The 19,847-nt window shown below is 36.9% G+C and overlaps 2 protein-coding genes across 2 annotated transcripts in view; both read left to right on the top strand.

The window, feature by feature from the left end:
• The first annotated feature begins 1,331 nt into the window (after window positions 1-1,331).
• Window positions 1,332-5,971, top strand: psmd8 (proteasome 26S subunit, non-ATPase 8). Its single transcript, XM_027999524.1, has 7 exons — window positions 1,332-1,504; window positions 2,256-2,328; window positions 2,419-2,521; window positions 2,623-2,788; window positions 3,832-3,932; window positions 5,169-5,280; window positions 5,467-5,971. The coding sequence occupies exons 1-7, from the start codon at window positions 1,361-1,363 to the stop codon at window positions 5,602-5,604; spliced, it is 837 nt and encodes a 278-aa protein (XP_027855325.1). The 5' UTR covers window positions 1,332-1,360; the 3' UTR covers window positions 5,605-5,971.
• Window positions 5,972-10,489: 4,518 nt separating this feature from the next.
• spred3 (sprouty related EVH1 domain containing 3) overlaps window positions 10,490-19,847 on the top strand; it is a 16,680-nt gene continuing 7,322 nt past the window's right edge. The window contains exons 1-2 of the mRNA XM_027999497.1: window positions 10,490-10,936; window positions 16,383-16,548. Coding sequence (XP_027855298.1) covers window positions 10,926-10,936; window positions 16,383-16,548 — 177 coding nt within the window. The 5' untranslated portion in view covers window positions 10,490-10,925. The remainder of the gene's footprint in view (window positions 10,937-16,382; window positions 16,549-19,847) is intronic.

Genomic DNA, 19,847 nt, shown 5'->3' with positions numbered 1-19,847 from the left:
AGTGTTGGCCATAAAGGCATGCAAAAAGATAGATACAGTAAAACAGTTGTAACTGTATTTACATCTCACAAAAATAGTGTGTCTACACAATAGATGTTTGTGACTTTGACCCCCTTTGTTATATTATATTATTTTATATTATATTATGTTATGTTATATTATATCCTACTCACATTTTTCGGTCATTAACTACTTCTACTAACTTCAACTAATTGTGCTAATTCATGTTTCAAAACGTTCTGCTTTTTCTGGACATTATTGCTATGTCTTTTGCTAAACTAATATTTGTGCTTTGGTGCAAATTTCAGCCCCTTTGAAATACATTGAAATTCTGCTAAAATCTTCTGCTTTTTCACAGCTTACTACTTCTGCCTACTTCAACCTAGAAACTCCTTTCAATTTTTATACTAGTCACAAGACTTTAAACTATATTCAAATGTCTCGGCTATTTGATATCTCTTACAGTTTTTCCACTTGCGATTTAAGTTTTATGCAGATTTTTTATCGTTTCCAGGTTTACAATGTAATCCTATGGGGGAATTCTCTAACTGTTGTCAGTTGATAGAGTTTACACTAACTGATGATTTTTGAACTTTTCATTCTTTTTGACAAACAAAATGATGCTGTTCATACATATTTAACTCTACAGGAATAATTTATGCATTAAAACATAGTGACGAATGTCTACTTTAAGGAACTATTGCTATCATTGCTACATGTCTTAATGTTTTCTGTCAAACTCTTCTGGAGTTCAGACATGTCACACCTTCTCCGATTCCTTGAATTTATTTCTTTGTTGTGCTCTGTTTCTATCTGTGTGTCAGCATTCTGCTTTTACTGGTTCTACTGTCTACAAAGGTCTTCTGCAAACTTTAATCAATTTTAGCAATTCATATATCAAAATGTGCTTGTTCTTTGTGCTTTTTTTTGGCTATGTTTTACTTTTCAACTTTTTCAACTATTTTAGGATTTATATTAATTTCTGCTTCTGCTAATTCATGCTACTTCTTTTGCTATGTTTTTTTTTCAACTATTTCAGGTTTTATACTAATTTCTGCTTTTGCTGATTTCTGCTATTTCTTTTGCTACGTTTTAGTTTCCAGCTTTTTCAAATATTTCAGGTTCTTATGCTTTTTTCCCCCTGCATTTTCTTGCATTTTCTTCAGCAATCATTCTGCAAATATACATTCTCACGGCTGTTTTGCCAGAAGCAGCACATTTTTTGTATTATATTATATTTTCTGTGTAATCATTAAACAGACCTGTCAGGTTCCCTTCCCAATATGGCGGACTGTTTTAACGTTCCGTTTTGATAGGAACCCGTCAGTTACATGCTGCCCTTGGCAACGCCTCCTAACGTATGACAGTGGCCCGGTGTCGTACATTTTGCAGACTCACCATGGCGTTGAAAGAGACAGCGGGGCTGTATGAGACTCTGAAAGCCGAGTGGAACAAGAAAAACCCGAACCTGAATAAATGTGGGGACCTTCTGAGCAAGTTGAAGGTGATAAATCTGTCTGGCTTATTTCTTTGTTTTTGTTTGAGTAAAATCGGAATTTATTTCAACACTGTGAAGCTGGAGCGCTATTAGCTAACATAGCTAGCATGCTAATGGTCTAGCGTAGCTTAGCAGAGGAAATGTTTTGCAGTTATTATGATTATCTACTTTTGATTCTAGTCTTATCTACTTTTGTAATAACTTTTATTTGTATTTTTACCCTAAGGCATTTTAAAAGCCAATTACAACTCGATAAACAAATGTATAATGTGTTCTTTGAGGAGCTTCGGTATTAAAAACAATCTGATCTGCTTAAATATGGAATAATTGTTCGTATATTTAAAAGAAGATGTATATTTTTCTACTTGTACAGATAATTTAAATGCTAAATTACACAAAGATAAACAATGAAAGCGTTTATACATGCATGGAGCTTTTTACTATAAAAGCTCAACACTAATATAAATTAATGTACCTTTTGATTAAATCTGGGATTATAACAAAAAAAATCTGATTGTTGGAGTTATTTTGCAGGCTTTTTAAAATGATTTTGTTATTATTACTTGCCAGTTGTCTGTTTACTTTTTGAATTGATTGTTGAATTTAGTCCCTTGGGTTCATTTTGTGCTATTTTTCTTACACTTTTTAATTCTTTGATTTTTAAAATTAGGTTTTAGTTAAGGAAAAGATTACACAAACTATAATAACATAGTAACCGTCCACTCAGTCAGTTGAAATATTTTTTTTTTTTTTGCAGGTTTCCCTGCTGGAGCTGAACTTTTTACCTACCAGTGGCTCTGCGATCACCAAGCAGCAGCTCATTTTAGCTCGTAAGTAAACAGAATCGTGTTGCGCTCCAGCTGTCAGGGATGACATTATAATGAAATATTAGTTTTAATCAGAACTGACTCGTGTTTCAGGGGATGTCCTTGAGATCGGAGCCCTGTGGAGCATCCTGAAGAAAGACATCCCGTCTTTTGAGCGATACATGGCTCAGCTAAAGTGTTACTACTTTGACTACAAGTAATGTCCCATGTTTTGTCTTTTACATTCTTGTGAGAATTTATTCTGAACACTTGGGTTTCTATTGTAAGATGTTTTGTTTGTTTGTTGTCGTGTTTTAGGGATGAACTTCCTGCAGCCGCCTACATGCACCAGTTGCTTGGACTCAACCTGCTCTTCCTGCTCTCTCAGAACCGAGTGTCTGAGTTTCACACAGAGCTGGAGAGGCTCAGCGCTCGAGACATTCAGACCAACATTTACATCAAACATCCCGTCTCCCTAGAACAGGTGCAGTCATTGATTCCTGGAAGCAGCAGGAAGATAGAATACCAAATTTACTTTTATTTATTATAGATTTGAATTTCATTTTTATTTAATTTGTTCTGACAAAATGGAATAACTCTTTTATTTTTTTTATTTTATTGAAAAAAGAACAGTTTTGAATTTTTTATTTACAAAAAGAACAGCTAAATGTTTTTATTTTATTTACAAAAATGTTTTTAATTATTTTAGCTTTCATTTACTAAATGAACAGTTTTTCTTTTTTTCTTTTAACTAAACTCATTTTATTTTAACAATCAATATTTATTTCTCTTTTTTATCTAAACAATTTATTTTTAAAAGTACAGTTTGTCTTTTAAATAAAGAACATTGTTTTGTTTTTAAATAACAGTTATATGACTTTTTTATTTATTTAAATAAAAATAATAGTTTTACTTGTTTTTATTTTAAAAATATCTTTTAAAATAATTTTGTTATTTAAAAAAAGATTTCTTTCACATTTTTACTTTTATTTAAAGAGAAAAATTGCAGTTTTTATTTCATTGTAAAACAATATAAATTGTGTAACATCCCCGACTAAAACACATTTAAATGTGATCTTTTATCCTGATGCGTTTTAAAACGTCACAGATATTCTTAATGTTGAACACAGCAGGTGAAATAAAAATAAAAAATCTGTTTGCAACTTTTTATCAGCTGGTTGTTCTTAAACTTTATCCAGATTTATCAGGTTAGGTAAAGCTGCTACAGATTGTAACTTAATCGACTTTCCTCTTCATACTGTGACACAGAAGGTTTGGTTCATGTCCTGTTTTATTCCTCCTCTCAATAAAATGGATTTGCACATTTTCATGTATAATCAGGTAAAAATGTAAAAGATTTAAAGATAAACTTCCACACAGACGAGCTTTGTGTGTGAAAACAGCTTCAGGATCTAATGCCTGTTGTTGGTGGATGTGTTGTTTCTAAAATGTTGTTCTCTCCAACACCGTATCCACAACGACCCAACCTGATATGAATAATTAATCCTTCCTCTCTTGTCATCTCAGTACCTGATGGAGGGGAGCTACAACAAGGTTTTCCTCGCCAAAGGAAACATCCCAGCTGAGAGTTACAACTTTTTCATAGATATTCTGCTGGACACCATCCGGTAAGAATCAGATGAACCCTAAAATTTGGTGGCTTCCTGTATCTCTTATTTCATTCTTAATGGCTAGATCTGACTGTTCTTCACTCAGTAACAACTTCCACACTGAAAACTGTTGTCAGCAGCGTTCATGGGTGGTGCAGTCACCGATTGGAAAAGGTCAGGGGTTAAAGGTCAGGGCAAATAGAGCTGAAAACGATCTTCCTCTGGTCAGCAGCTGATTTATATATTATATTTTATTTCTATTTCATCACAATGAGACAAAAGAACAAGATTCTCTATAGACGACACTGCAAAAACAAACTACTGCAAAGTATATTTCTTCAGTTTCTAGTGCAAATATCTCATTACACTTAAAATAAAACAAAAGTAACTTTTCAGCAACATATAGGAGCTTTTTTTAAGTAGGTAATTCCTTAATATTGATAAAAAATGCTAGTTAGTTGGTAGATTATTTCACGTCTTCAAGCCATTTTTTCTCATGTTATAATTTAAATAATCTGCCGGTGGTTCTAATACTTTTCTTTCTACATTTTTTAAATAACATTTTAACAGTAAATGGATGGATATTTCATTCCCCAATTTAAGATAAAAAATCATGCTTCTGCAGTTTTATAAGTTGTATTGGAAAATATTTTCTAGACTCCATTTGTGGCAGAAACATAACTCACTTTCATTAGACCACTTAAGGTTTTTTATACAATACTAGAAGAATAAATAAGAAAATTTACATTTTATTGCCTAAAATGCAACAATATAACATTCCCTTAGTGAGTGCTTTATATTTTTGTAATAAAAAATTAATCAGCAGCTAAATATTACTCCTAACATGAACATGTGAAAAGTTTAACACATCAATACAGTGTCGGGCTGATCTATTGATTATTTCTTTGAATTAATCGACTGATAATTGGATTGCAAAAGATGTTTAATAGGAGCTTTTTACAGAATCTTAACCAGGTGAAACTGAAACTGTGCCACTTGAGGAGCTCTGCCTAGAAAATATTTACAGACAAAGAAGATTTTTTATCTTTTAAATGCGAAATGTGTGTATTTTTTATACAGGTTTTGTTTTAATTACGGCTCTGATTGTGTTGTGTCAGCAAATGGCTTTTTTTGAGTCTGTACTCCAGTTAATAATGAATCATTTACAAATTGGCTGACAATTACTTAAATAATCGATTAATCACGATTAATCGCTTCAGCCCTGTTGAGATTAACGTATTTATTCTCTTGCAGTGATGAGATTGCGGGTTGTATAGAAAAGGCCTACGAACAGATCCAGTTCAGTGAAGCAACCAGAGTTCTTTTCTTCAACTCTCCCAAAAAGATGACAGACTACGCCAAGAAGGTAAAACAAACATTTTACGTTACGGAAAAACCTTCGTTTGATCCTCATTTAAAACGTCACATTAATAAGGACAGAAAGTTCACAGTGTGTTTTCACGCGCTGTGAACTTTGAACAGCTAAGTTTTTGCACATGAATTAGAGAACGACCCGATGACCTGATGAGGTTTCTGTCCCGTTTGTCCTCAGAGAGGCTGGACTCAGAACCGGGACGGCTACTACACCTTCACCAGCCAGCAGCAGCGGACGGAGGAGGTGGCCATCCCCTCCAAAGAGCTGGCGGAGCAGGTCATCTTATACGCGCGACACCTGGAAATGATTGTGTAATCCGCCCCCGGGAACACTCAGCCATGCAGAGACAAACACGCCGCCGCGCCAGGAAGCATCAGACCGCTTCATACTCCGGCGCCGCAGTTCCCTCAGAGCGGACCTGCAGGTCCCTCTGTCCGTCTCTACAGACCAAACTGAGTTTAATCTGGATTATTTTCAACATTTACCTTGGACTTTTTTGTTTTTTAAGCTTGATTAAACGCATAGAGCTTTTTATTTTCTTCATTACTTTCAGAAATGTAATTTTCTTTTGTGCCCACAACTGAAAGAAACGCCATTAAAAATTGTTTTCTAACCAGTGATGTCACTTCCTCCCCGGACAGTTTATATTATAACAAAATTATTTGTTTGCAATAAACTGTTCCAAAAATAATCCTTTACGTATCTATGAATTTATTTTAGCTCTATTGCTTTATCATTTCTAGCTTGATTTTCTCAATTTTATTTTGAAAAGAAATTGAACTTATTGAACTCAGAAAAGTTCCTGCAGGAGATTCACTAAATGTTTTTAACAAATTATAAGCAGAAGGTGCAAATTTAGTGTTTCATTTTCACATTTTAAGTTTTACTTTATCTCGACCATATTCACATCCACAATTCAAATATTATGATATATATTTAGAAAACCATTTGTTTGAGAGGTAGGCAGAAGAATGAACTTATTTAATCCTACCTCCTTTCTTTTCTATATCTATATGTATATAGATATACATGTATATCTATATAGATATATATCTACAGTATATAGATATAATTTTTTTCACAACAGAGAGATAAAGGACAGACGTCAGTTCTTTAAAGCAAACATAAATCCACCAAAAACAAACAAACAAACCGTCTTCACAGTGGTGGAGTTGGTTTCACTCCATTTCTACCATCAACATTGATTCTTCCACCAAATAACCACCTAAAGGGGCAGCATTATATGTTTTCCAGACACATAGCGACATTTTATAGCACAATCAAGTTACTATGTTAGCTTAAGTTGTTTTAAAAATGCTACATATATCAGATATGACTTAACAGAAATGTTACTTCCTACTTCAATACCTTGGAATTGGGTCTCTGTCTCTTTAAAAACTCCTGCTCATTCTGAAACTCCGCCTTCAGGAAGTCACCATAACATGGCTCCTATGTTAACCCATTAATGTTTTTACCAGTGTTTCACTGAGAAGTGTCTCCTACAATGAGCTCAGTTCCTCCAGGGGTTTGCTAATTGCTGCTGGCTAGTCTGAAGGAGCTGAGCGGGGAGGTTGTGGGGGAGAAGCTAGGTCTTGAATAATATGAATTATTTTCCTGCTACAGGAAAATTAATCAGAATTTTAAAACTATTATTAAATAAAACAAAAATATTTATACATATTTTAAAAAATACTTCATTAGTACATTAATTGGTATAGAAAGAGTTATTTTCCTCCTACAGGCAAAATAATCACCATTTTTAACTATTTAAAATATAAAACAAAAATATTAATGTATATTTTTAAAATTTGTAATAAAATATGTAACTTCGGTCATTTTCGGAGGACCAATCAAAGGTTATTCATGTTTTATGAATACAAATGCATGCCACACTATTCAGATGTATTATTATTCATCCAGTTCACAATTAGACATCACCTTCTTTTAGTCCATTACACAAGGTCCCGAAAAAAAAAAACGCATTGAAAAAGTTCAGGAGGTCTGAATTTAACCGTTGAATAAAGTTCCTTACTGCGCAGGCGCAGTAAGGAGCGCCGCCGGTCGCTGTCCGCGGTGCTGAAACCTTCACTCCATTTACTACATTTATTTTCCTCCTACATGCAATTTTCAAACATGTTTAAAAAAAATAAAACAAAAATATTTATAGATATTTTTTAAATTGTAAAATAAATTAAAGCTGCAAGCAGCCTCGGGCGGCCCTCGCAGCAAGCGCCGCTCCGGCCTATTGGCCACCGTGGGTGTTCCGGCCACCGCAGAAGCTCTCGCGCGTTTTCCAGAGCCGCAGCCCGCTCGCCACCGCGGAAGCTCCGCCACAGTTTCCAGCACCGCCGCCCGCCGGCCGCCGCAGAAGCTGTCGCGCTTTTCCCCGCCCGTCCACCGGGCGATACGCGTGAATGCGTTCGGCGGCGCTCCCCGACGACTGTCGAAAAATCTGGTGCAGATCGGTCGATGCCTCGAGGAGATACGGCCGATGTATTAACTTAGGGGGCGCAGTGGAGCCAAATTACATTTTAACCTCGTTGGGCTCTTTAGAGGTGAACAAAGGTCATACATATCCAGTTTGGCGCCAATCGGATGATCTATGCGTGAATAAGAGCCAAACGTATGCATATGGCGAGGGACTGATATTCGCCATTTGGCCACGCCTACACGGTTCAGCCAGCAGCGAGCATTGACAGAGTTTATCATCCGAATCATCTTGATTAGGTCAAGAGAGCCATAAACGGAGCTTTCCAAGGAAAAAAACGGCACTTCCTGTTCCGAGGGGGCGGGGCTTAGATGACGTCATAATATGATGACATAGGATCGACGGGCATCCCACCAGGATCACTCAGGCCAAGTTTGATGCAGCTCGGTCAAAATATATGGAATGTAGAGGCAAACGTATACGAACGGCGTTGCCGCCATTGAAAATTCTTGGCACTTTAAAGCAAGCGAGACCAACTTCCTATCTGTCATCCAGCACAGAATCACCTTGATTAGGTCAAGAGAGCCATAAACAGAGCTATCCAAGGAAAAAAACGGCACTTCCTGTTCCGAGGGGGCGGGGCTTAGATGACGTCATAATATTATGACGTAGGATCGACGGGCAACCCACCAGGATCACTCAGGCCAAGTTTGATGCAGCTCGGTCAAAATATGTGGAATGTAGAGGCAAACGTATACGAACGGCGTTGCCGCCATTGAAAACTCTTGGCACTTTAAAGCAAGCGAGACCAACTTCCTATCTGTCATCCAACACAGAATCACCTTGATTAGGTCAACAGAGCCTAATCAAGGTTCTCTTAATTAGAGAACCTTGATTCTCTAATCAATCCACAACACACCAACATGTCTTCTGTCTACGGAATGAACTCTGTCATTCCGTAGGGCAATGCTGCCCTCTGGTGTCGAATTACTGAAATTACTGAAATAGTTTCATTATTTCAGTAATTCGACACCAGAGGGCAGCATTGCCCTACACTTGACAAAGGATCCCCTTTGTAATTACATATTACACAGTCGATCACAGGGGAACTTTGAGCCTTGCTAACTCCCCTTCCACCTGTTCAAATGTCACCATTTTGAGAACTTTGAATTGGACATGCCTTCTGATCAGACTGACCGAGTTTGAAGCCGATCAATCGAAATCTCTAGGAGGAGTTCGATCAAATGCAAAGGCTGGAAACGTCAAAATCAGGGTCAAAATTCGAACTTCAATCCAAAATCCGACTTCCTGTTGGGTTTAGAGCATGGCTCCAAGAGACTTTTTTGTACGTCCTGACAAGATACACATGTGTACCAAGTTTCGTAATTCTAAGCTAAAGCATGGCTTGGGGCTGATTTTTTGAAATATTCTAGGGGGCGATGTAGAGAAATGAGGCCACGCCCTCAAAATTTCGCTATGGATTCCTGTTCGGGGATGGATAAGGAAGCATCCTAGTGAGTTTGGAGCAGCTCACCCCGAAACTGTGGAATTCAGAGCCAAACGAATTTCGACGGCGTTCGCAACGCCGCCACGCCCACCTACTTCATCGCAGCCGGTCAGGGCTGGAATACTCAACACACCAACATGTCTTCTGTCTCTGGACACAGTTTCATGTTGATTAGGTCAAAGGGCTAAGATAGCGACCGTTCACAGTAAAACATGACACTTCCTCTTCTCATGGGGCGTGGCTTAAGTGATGTCATCATTTCACCACAGGGTATTTTAGGACACCGGATTACGATCAATCACTGAAAGTTTGGTCCCTCTATGTGTTTTTATATAGGAAATATAAGAGTTTCGTGTTTCATGGCGAGTAGGTGAACTTTGACCCCTGCTAACTCCCCTTCAACATGCTCCAAAACTCACCAATTTGATAACTTTAAATCAAACATGCCTTATGATCAGACTGACCGAGTTTGAAGTCGATCAATCGAAATCCCTAGGAGGAGTTCGATCAAATACGAAGGCTGTAAACGTCAAAATCGAGGTAAAAAATGGACCTTCAATACAAAATGGCCGACTTCCTGTGATAGTTGGCTTATAACATTAAATGTAAGTTCTGAGTCTTTTGGTGAGCTCTACAAGTGTACCAAATTTCATGTCTCTACGATGAAGTACGTTCATACCATTGTGTCAACAGAAAATTGCTAGTTGCCGGCGTTGAGCAATTTTTTTTGCGATTTTTGCGACAACCTTAAAATTCAGAATAGTAATAATAATAATAAGAAACAGTACAGGAACAATAGGCCTTCGCAGCGCTTTGCTGCTCGGGCCTAAATATATTGTTTCTGTCGTTTTTTCGGAGTATCAACCAGAGGTCATTCATGTTTCCTGAATATAAACGCATGCCACACTTTTCAGATGCTTTATTAATTATCCGTCTCACAATTATAAATTGCTATCTTTTGGTTTGTTACATGAAACCATTTCAAAAATATTGAAAAAGTCCAAAAGGAATGATTAACTGTGTAGAATGAAGTTCCTACTGCGCATGCGCAGTAAGGAGCGCCGCCTGTCGCTGTCCGCGGTTCTGAAACCTTCACTCCATTAATGACTACAGGAAGAGTTATTTCCCTCCTACATGCAATTTAAAAAAAATAAATAAATAATTAAAATAAAACGGAAATATTTATAGATATTTTTATTTAAATTAAAATAAAATCTGAGGCTTCTGTCGTTTTTTTTTTTTTTTTTTCGGAGGATCAACCAGAGGTCATTCATGCTTTATGACACCAGCAGATATAAAACCAGCTCGGCTCACATTTCCGATCATTTACAGTGAGCTGTGGGGAAGTGAGCGGCCCACCAAGAGAGGAGATGCTGTCAATGATTAGTGCGGATGTGCTGGCACAGGGCAGGTAGAGGGAGAGGAAGAGAGGGAGGAAGAGGAGGCAGGGAGGGAGGGAGGATGCTGCCAGCGGAAAATGGCTGCTGCAACCTCAAGCCTATCCTGATACACCGAAACGACATCAAGGTGGAGAGAGTAAGAGAGAGAGAGAGAGCGAGAGAGAGGAAGATTAGGAAAATGAGAGCAGATGGAGAGAGAATGTGAAGCGAGTCTGAGTGTTTCCTGAAAGGAGGAATAAAAAGAAGAGGGAGAGAGGAGAGCCTGGGGTGGGCTGCTGCAAGCGGCGGGCAACACCGAGCCATGGAGGGCGAGTAAGTCCTTATTTTTATTCCTTACATCCCTCATTTCCACAGGAACAAGCAGCAGCAGCAGCAGCATCCTGGGCTGTTAGCGGTCGGCGCTGTGCAGCTCAGCGAGCAGCCGAGAATACAAAACACCATTACGTAGTCCTGGATCAACAGCATACACCCCACACCCGAGACATCCACGCCACTGTGGGATAAATGTGCGGCCACATTCATGCGGGAGCCGCCGCTCGTTCATTACACGCCAGAAAAAGGAGACACACACACACACACACACACACACCCAACACACACCCAACACACACTCAACACACACACACACACACAGAGTGAGAAAGAGCGCGTTTTAAAAGCCAAACCCGAAGCCATGCAACGGTTCTGATTCTGCTGCGCCTTGCTTTAAAAACAATCCCGAAATCAGCCAGTGTGTAAAATGCATGACGGGGAGAAAGGAGGAGGAAAAAAGAGGAGTTTAAGGGCCAGCATCGCGTCATGAAAGTGGGATGAAGGAGGGATGGAGGCGTTGTGATTTTTATCAACGTGTCTCGGGGTTTCATTATGATTTTTAAAGCCAAACTTTATGAATGAAATGTGATTTTTTCCCTCTCTCTCTCTCCCTCCCTCGCTCTCCCTTATTCTCACCCCTCCTCTCATTCTTCCCTTTTCTAATCGGCCCCCTCCCCCCATCTCTCTGGTTTCCTCTCTCCATCCTCTCACCCACTCGTTCCTCTCTTTTCATTTCTCCTCCGGATCCTTCTCTCGTTTCCACCTTTAGGCCCGACGCTTGTTGCTTTTATTGTTGTTATTCTTGCGATGGCGGCCTTTATTTCTGCTGCATGTCTGAAGGCGCAGTGCGAACACGAAGCCCGGTCCCATTCATAAAAACATATAACATAATATCGGGGTGTGTTAATGAGTCCGAGCAGCAGGGGCGGAATGGAGACAGAGCAGCTGCAACAATTAAAAAACGACAATAAAATGAAAGCAAGCGAGATGCGAGAATATGGAGGGAAAAAATGACAAATTTCTGCGTGGATTTCATTCATATGTTGGGGGAAAATGCGGCTCTGAATTATTCATCCGAATGGCGAGTGTGCTGCTCTTTTATTTATTTATTTTTGCCGCTTTGCAAGAATGCCTGGGCCTCTGATGTCGACTGGGTGCGTTCATTGATACGTCTCTATGTGGGAGAGACTCATTCTTCCTCCCTCCTCCCAGTCCCGTCCTCCTCGGCGGACTCTCTGTCCATTTGCTTCCACATTTCACAGCCCGTTTTTTTTTTTTTTTACAGATTATTGTTTTTTTTGTTTGTTTTTTTAGCGGGTTAGGGGTAAAAATAACGCGTCAGAATGAGGAGAAAATGAACTCGGAGGCCCTTTAAAGCAACACAGACAGAAATCCAGCAGCTCTTTGTGTGAATGTTGCCATGTTGCGTCTCCATTCATACAGAAATCCCCATGGATGCGTTTTTTTTCCATTTTTTTATTGGTATTATTCAACTGTTTCAGGATTTATGTGCACTGTAAAATGTGAATGTTCAACAGCAATTTGAAAAAAATGTAAATTGCAAGACAAAATTTGAAATTTGTTAGTTTGATTTGGGAAAATAAAACAGCAACTTGTTAAGCACCCAGAAAGAATGACATGCTTTGGAAATAATTTAGTATATACCAAATTATTTTGGTATATATGTATACAAATAAATATATTTATATATATTAAAAACAACTAAGAGCCCACTGCACTGAACCCCATTGAAAACTTCCTGGTTTTTCCACCAAATACTGATTTCTGACTCTTCCTGAGTTAAAACATTAATATTGTTGTTTCTAAATGAATATGAACTTGTTTTGTTTTTCTTTGCATTATTTGAGGTCTGAAAGCACTGCTTCTTTTTCGTCATTTTCTGCAAAAAAAAAACAACAAAATTTCTGTTTTGAATTTCAGAGAGATGTTGTCAGTAGTTCATAGAATAAAAGAACAATGTTCATTTCACTCAAACATAAACCTATAAAGAGTAAAATCAGACAAACTGATAATCTTAAGTGGTCTCTTAATGTTCTCCAGAGCTCTATATACGTATGTTTTACTTGATTTCTCTAAAGTTGGACCATTCCTGTAAAAATCTTGAGTTGATTTTGGGTCAATTTCTGTAAAAACTCGGACAAAACCAGCTTGTTTTCTATGGATTCACATTATTAAAACATCTCTTCCTGTCAATATTTGATCTTTCGTTCATAAGCAGCTTCGTTTATAAATACTGTTTTTGTTTCCTGAACGACGTTTTTAAGCTTAAACTACCCAAAGCACATCACTTCAAACTCAACACTGGCGAAACAAAGAAACTGACAGTTTATGAACAAAGTAATAAACAGCATTTATAGATCACTGCAAAATCACAAAATCTTATCAAGTATTTCTAGTGCAAATATTTCAGTTACTTGAAATCAGACAAAACTGACTTTTAATAAGTTTTCAGCAAAATATAGGAGCTTATTTTAAGTAAATAAGAAAAAGTTCTGGCAGATTATTTCACTTATAAAAATGAATTTTTCCCGTGTCACAAATGAAATAATCTGCAGAGAACCAGAACTTTGTCATCAATATTAAAGATCTATTCAGTTAAAATAATCTCCTGTTTCTTGCTTAAAAGTTACTAATGAGTTAGTTTCATCTTATTTCAAGTAACAAAGATATTGGCACTAGAAACTAAACTAAAATTACTTGGTAAGATTTTGTGTTTTTGCAGTGACTCAGCTTTAAACTGCAGCTGTGACCACTTCCTTTGTAAACATAAGAAATTAGGAAAATGTTTCAGTTGCTTTTAAAGGGAGAAATAAATACATTTAATTCGGAAGTCGTGAGGGAAAAATATTTTTAAGAAAATGAATCTGATTATAAAAGTCTGCATCTATAAAATAATATGTTGTTATAAACACAGTTTTTACTGTTGGTGCAGATTCTGTCAGCATCCCACATCTACAGTTAGTCTCACTAAATTACACAAAATGTCCGATTCTTCAGGAGGCGCCTCTGGTTTTCTGACGAGTTTAAATCTGCATGGCGATGTTTTATTTTGCAATTGTGGTTCAAAGTTTGAGTTTGGTTTCATCAGAACCTTCTGGGAGATTTTACTCTGGATGTTTTCTGGTTGCTGTAAAATGTAGGTTATAACCAACTAGTTAAATGTTTCTGTCGGTATCTTGGATTCCTCCACACACAGTTCCTGTTTTATCTCTACATCATGAAATTGGAGAAACAACCAATTTGGACATTTCTAAAATTTGCTCCAATCTTTTTGGAGCAAGATTTATTCAAAAAGGTTGATAAAACAATATGAGCTTAAAGCTTTACACTTAAACAGATTGTTCCAGCTTTTTCACATTTTGTAACAGATTTGTTTGTTTTTCAGTAGAATTTTATTGGATAAATGTCACATTAGATCTGGAAAAATCATCTATTATATCTCATTCCTTTCATTTTTTCACCTTTAAAGCCTGGGCACCGTAGACCTACATATATACAGATCAAAAATAGAAGTATGAAAAAGAAGAGATAAATATGACAGAGCAACAAACTGTAACCATAGTGGTTCATCTGAAAATGAAAATATTCAATAAAGGAAATGTTTAGCTGTTACAGAAATGAAATCTCTGGATTATAAAAAATAGTTGATGACTTCCAGAGGAGCAGGATGCGACACGGAAAATAAGAGTTTTAGCACTTCCTGTCCTTCCTGTCCAGTTTCCTGTTGGTGTTGATGATCTTGTTTATGGTTTCTATCTTAAATTAAACACATGAAAAGTGAAACTAACTACATACGGCTTAGATGCATGCTGGTCTCCATCTTAGTTTCTAGAGTTGAGATTAAGATTTCCTGCAGAGTTGGTTTTTTCTTAATGCCCAGATTTGGTCATTGTCTCTGTTTGGTTGCCTCTTCCTGTCAGTGAATGTTTTTCAGCTCGACCAGAACTTGTTGTTCTTTTAAAGTAATTTTGATGATCTTAAACAGCAGCTCCCAAACAGCATCAGACAAGAAATACAAAATATGTGAAGAAACATAATATTTTGGACATTTTTATCATTTTGATTGTGCTGCCTTTTACCTTCTGATTTTTCTGACCAGGAGTTTTTAGGGTTTTTTGCAGAACTGACCTGAACAGCGAGGATGTTGGACGGTTTCCTCCATCTTTTTCCTGTCAGAAACTTTTCCTTTTTCATTTCCATCTACTATGCTAGCATCAAAAAGATGAACATGTTAAATAACATTTTAATAAATTATATATATTTGATACATTTAAATACATTTAAAATTTATGATTTAACTTTTTGGGGCACACATATCGCCCCCTTGTGGCCGCGCCCCTCACTTTGAGAAACACTAATCTTGAATATCGAGTCATACATAAATATATTAGCTTAATTTAAGGTGTTGGATGGTTTGCTGTTTAATTTCAAAAGGACACACAATATATTAGCATTAATTTCTGATGATATTAGTTATTTTTTAACATATCAATATCAGTCCGATTAATAAAACTGGGCTAATATTAACAACCAACATTTATTTACATTTGTGTTTCTGTGGTATTTGTTTGGTGACAGTTATAATGATGGAGCAAAGGATTATGGGATGTTTACCTGAAGCAGAGAGTCAGTTTCATCTCATTTACCCGATGTTTAAATGAATAAAATATGCATAATATCGGTAAACATTGCTTATCTTCAGTGGCGTATGAGAGCCATAGACACAGAAAAAAGGAGGAGTAAATTTCAGCCAAAAAAATAAATAACTCAGATATTTTGAGATTAATCTCCAAAATTTTCTAGAAAAGTAAAACAAATTGCAAGAAGAAAAATTCGACACAAATTTAGTGTCAAAACTTTTCAGCCCTGAAATTTCCACTATTTTCTTGAAAATTTCTGAGTTTAATCTTAAAATTTCAGATTTTTTTTCTTGTAAAAAAAATCTTTTTTTTTTTTTCACTGAGCTACAATTTTTTTGTAGCTCAGAATTTTCTTTTATTTTTTTCTAAAATTTTTCTGAAATTAAGCTAAAATAAATTCAGTATTATTCTTGTAAATTTTTGAAACACAGAAATGTTCGTATTTTTCTGAGCTAAATCTCAAAACGTAGGAGTTTTTTTTTTGGTAGAAATTTACTCCTTCTTGTTTTCTTTTTGTTTTCTATCAAAAATATCCCAAATATGCCTTTGTTCTTATTGGCAGCATTAATATTTTGGCTATTGCAAAAATAACAACGCAAAGTAATAACTACAGTTGGGAATTTATGTAAAAAAAATAAAATAAAGTAGCGCTAAAGTTAGCTTTAGCATCAAAACAAGTATCTAACCTAATAAAATATATACTGTATGTAATTTCAACATTTCTAAAACTGTTTTTAAGTGTTTATTACGGTATAATCACCGCTTTGTGGTCTGTTTCCCGCCAGTGTGCGTGTTCGTGCGGTGGTGATGACACGTGATGACTCCAGTGGCGGTTGGGTGCCCCTCGGAGGAGGCGGGCTCAGTCACGTGGTCATATGCAAGGGGCGGAGCCTCGACGGCAGGGGGCGCAGGGAGTACATCATCCGAGGAGAGCGCCTGCGCGACCGAGCAGTGAGTGTGTGCGTGTGTTATGGAGGCACGTCAACACCACCTAAAGCAGGGGGGTCCAAGGTGTGGCCCGCGGGCCATTTGTAGCGCTTAGAGTGATTTTGTGTGGTCCCCAACTGCAATTCAAAAATGAAACATCTTTGGCCAACAGATGCAGGCGGAGAGTTTTAAAATGATCAGCAACGTAATTTTCTTAGAAATGATTTGTCTTGTCAAAAGGTAAAAACCACGTTTATCCAGAGACTTTTGCCTCAAAGCCAAATCAGCTTTATTTGTTTTTTTTATTACATTTAAGTAAAAATAGGAAGCGTTTTGAAAGAAAATGTCTGAATTTTAAATGTTGATTTTTTTTTTTTTTACTTTTGAAACTCAGAAAATGTCAAAAAAAAAATCTGGAAGAATTTTGAAATTACATAATTTCTGTAGCTTTTGGTGAAAAGGTATTTTATTATTATTATTATTTACAATGGCCCTAATACACGGTCATAAAAGTTTTGAATCTGAAATAAATTAAACATAACAAAATCTTGCTACTTTATTTGCCTGATTGTATGTTGGGGTTTTTTATGACCAATGACTCATTTGAGTCAATAATTTTGGTGAACATGACAAAAGATTTGGACACCCCTGACCTAAAGACTGTAGCGACATTCAGAGGCAGGTAGAGTAGCCAAAAGTAGCACTACTTCAACATACAGTATTTTTACTGAAGTAGAAGTAAAAAGTAGAGTAAAAAAGTACTTGGTAAATGACTGATCAAACAATCAGTAATTTAATGTAAAAAACATGTAATTTGTGCGATTATATGATCAATGGATGACCATAAAATCGCATTTATACAAATAAAATGAAACCTTGACTTAAAGGAACTCAGTGTTTCAGCTGTTTTGCAGTTTTCTTTAAGTTTGTTCCAGATTTGCGGTGTGTGGAATCTGAATGCTGCTTCTCCTTGTTTGGTTCTGGTTCTGGGAATGCAGACCAGACCCAGAACCAGAAAACCCGAGAGGTCTGGAAGGTTGCTATGACAACAGCAGCAGATCTTTAATGTATTGTTACAGTGATTTATAAACCAGCAGCAGTGTTTTAAACTCTACTCTCTGAGCTATAGGAAACCAGTTTGGGGCTTGAGAACTGGATGATGTGCTCTAACGTCCTGGTTTTAGTCAGAACACCAGCAGCAGCGTTCAGAATCAGCTGCAGCTTATGCAGATCCTTAAAGACACTGTTGCAGGAATCGATGCTACTAAAGACAAACTCATGGATGAGTTCCTCTTGCTAACACATTAGTCCTCTAATCCTGGAAATGTTCTTGAGGTGATAGAAGGTCGACTTTGTAACTGTCTTTATGTGGCTCTGAACGTTCAGAGTCCATCACTGCACCTACATTTCAGCCTGATCTCTAGTTTCCAGCTGTAATAACCAAAGCCACATGCTTCACCTTTAGCATAAGGTAATTACTCGTACAGGATGGATTTAGGACAACTACGGGAGAAAGTTGGGACCCATATGGGAGCTAACTTGGAATCAATTTGTAGCTAAGACCTCCATAGAGTTTCCAGAGGAAGGGCTTGGATTCAGGCAACCAAATGGGTGCCAAACAACAAACCTGTTGTGAATTCAAGCCCACTTAGTATCCATCCATTCTGAACAAAATTCTTAGGTAAAGTATCAGGGCAGTCTCATGTAAAACCGACAGGTTTTTTTGGGTTTTTTTAGCTTTACCTAAATCTGCTGATCTCATTGTAGGAGCTACTTCTCAGAGAAACACTGAGTAGGAAAAGCTAAAAGGTTAATAGAGGAGCCATGTTGTGATGACTTCCAGGAGGCGGAGTTTCAGAAAGAGAAGGAGTTTTTAAAGAGACAGAGGCCCAACTTCATGGCGTTAAATCAGGTAGTCAATTTTTTAAGCCATATTTGATATATGTAGCACTTTTTAACCTAAGTTAACATAGTTACTTGATTGTGCTATGAAATGGCATTATGTCTGGAAACATTATAACACTTCCCCTTTAAATAGTTATTTGGTGGAGGAATCAATGTTGATGATAGGAAATCAACTCCATTCCCATAAAACGGTTTGTTTTTGGTGAATGTACGTTTGACTGAAAGAAACCACTTAGATCTCTCTGTTGTGAAATAATTTAATTTTTTAACTAATTATTTTTACATATATATTTTTTATTTAAATAAAGAATAATGTGACAAAAGAAAGGTGATAGGACTAAATAACTTTATACTTCTGTCTACATCCTTTGCAAACATTTATCTAAATATATATATCATGGTATTTGAATTGTGAATGTGAAAATGTTTATATAAATAAACTAAATCTAACTACATTCACACCTTCTGATCATAGGCGTAAATCCCGGGGGGGTTGGAGGGGTCCGGACCCCCCCAATCTTGGAAAAGTCTAGAATTGTCCCCTCCAAAAAAATCATTGAAGGAACATTTGCATTTAAATAATATCAATATGAAAAGGCAAAAGAAACAAAGAACGAAATAAATCTGCCATTTAGCTCAGAAAAAAATAAGAATTTATTTTTAGGCCCCCCTACCATTATTAGAACAATGGTTCAGTCCAAAGTGTAGGAGGAGCCACTGAACGTCACAGAGCCGTTGGAGTGAGGGGCTAGCTGTTACCTGTGGCTCTGCAGCACAAACATCAAGCCCTCCAGTAAGTAAATACTTAAAGCAAAAGACATGTAATACTTTTTATTTACTTTCACTGCTCAATAAGAAACATTTGTTAACAATTTAACAATAAAATCTGACTGCAGTTCGTTATTTCATTGGCTGAATCATGATAAGCTGCCTCATTAGCAAAACTGCTACACTGCTTTCATAGACTTAAGCTTTTTTGTCAAAGGTAGCAAACATCTCATTCATATTTAGCTCTTTAACTTTTAGTTAATTAGAAGAGTTTGAAACGGGAGGGAGGGGCTGATTAAGTGGACCCAGCTCTGTGTATGGGAGCCGAGAACAGATAGAAGAAACAGAAAGTTATGGTTTTATTTCTCACTGTCTTCCACATAGAGCCGTTAAAACCACGAAATAAAATCTGAATATTTTTCTACATAAACCCTGGTGCTTTAAGTGTTATGTTTAAGTTATAATACCGTCCAGATATTCATTTCTATCTACCTGTTGGTTTTCAGTCATCCAGGATGTGGCAAAATTTAAAAAGGCGTAAAAATAAAGCAACTTAAGTTATAATTTAAATATCCCATGACTTGTATTGGGAGCCATTTCAATAAATCGATGTTTATGAGGAATTTTATTAAAAGAAGTTACTCATTAAA

The sequence above is a fragment of the Xiphophorus couchianus genome, chromosome 18 (genome assembly GCF_001444195.1).
Source record: "Xiphophorus couchianus chromosome 18, X_couchianus-1.0, whole genome shotgun sequence".
Lineage (NCBI taxonomy): Eukaryota > Metazoa > Chordata > Actinopteri > Cyprinodontiformes > Poeciliidae > Xiphophorus > Xiphophorus couchianus.
Note: the sequence above shows the minus strand (reverse complement) of the source record. Positions and strands in the feature narration are given on the sequence as shown.

Coding starts and splice junctions, on each gene's coding strand:
- psmd8 (XM_027999524.1), top strand. CDS start 1,361: ATGACAGTGGCCCGGTGTCGTACATTTTGCAGACTCACCATGGCGTTG. Junction 3,933..5,168: donor ATTCTGCTGGACACCATCCG/GTAAGAATCAGA, acceptor ATTCTCTTGCAG/TGATGAGATTGCGGGTTGTA. Junction 5,281..5,466: donor TGACAGACTACGCCAAGAAG/GTAAAACAAACA, acceptor GTTTGTCCTCAG/AGAGGCTGGACTCAGAACCG.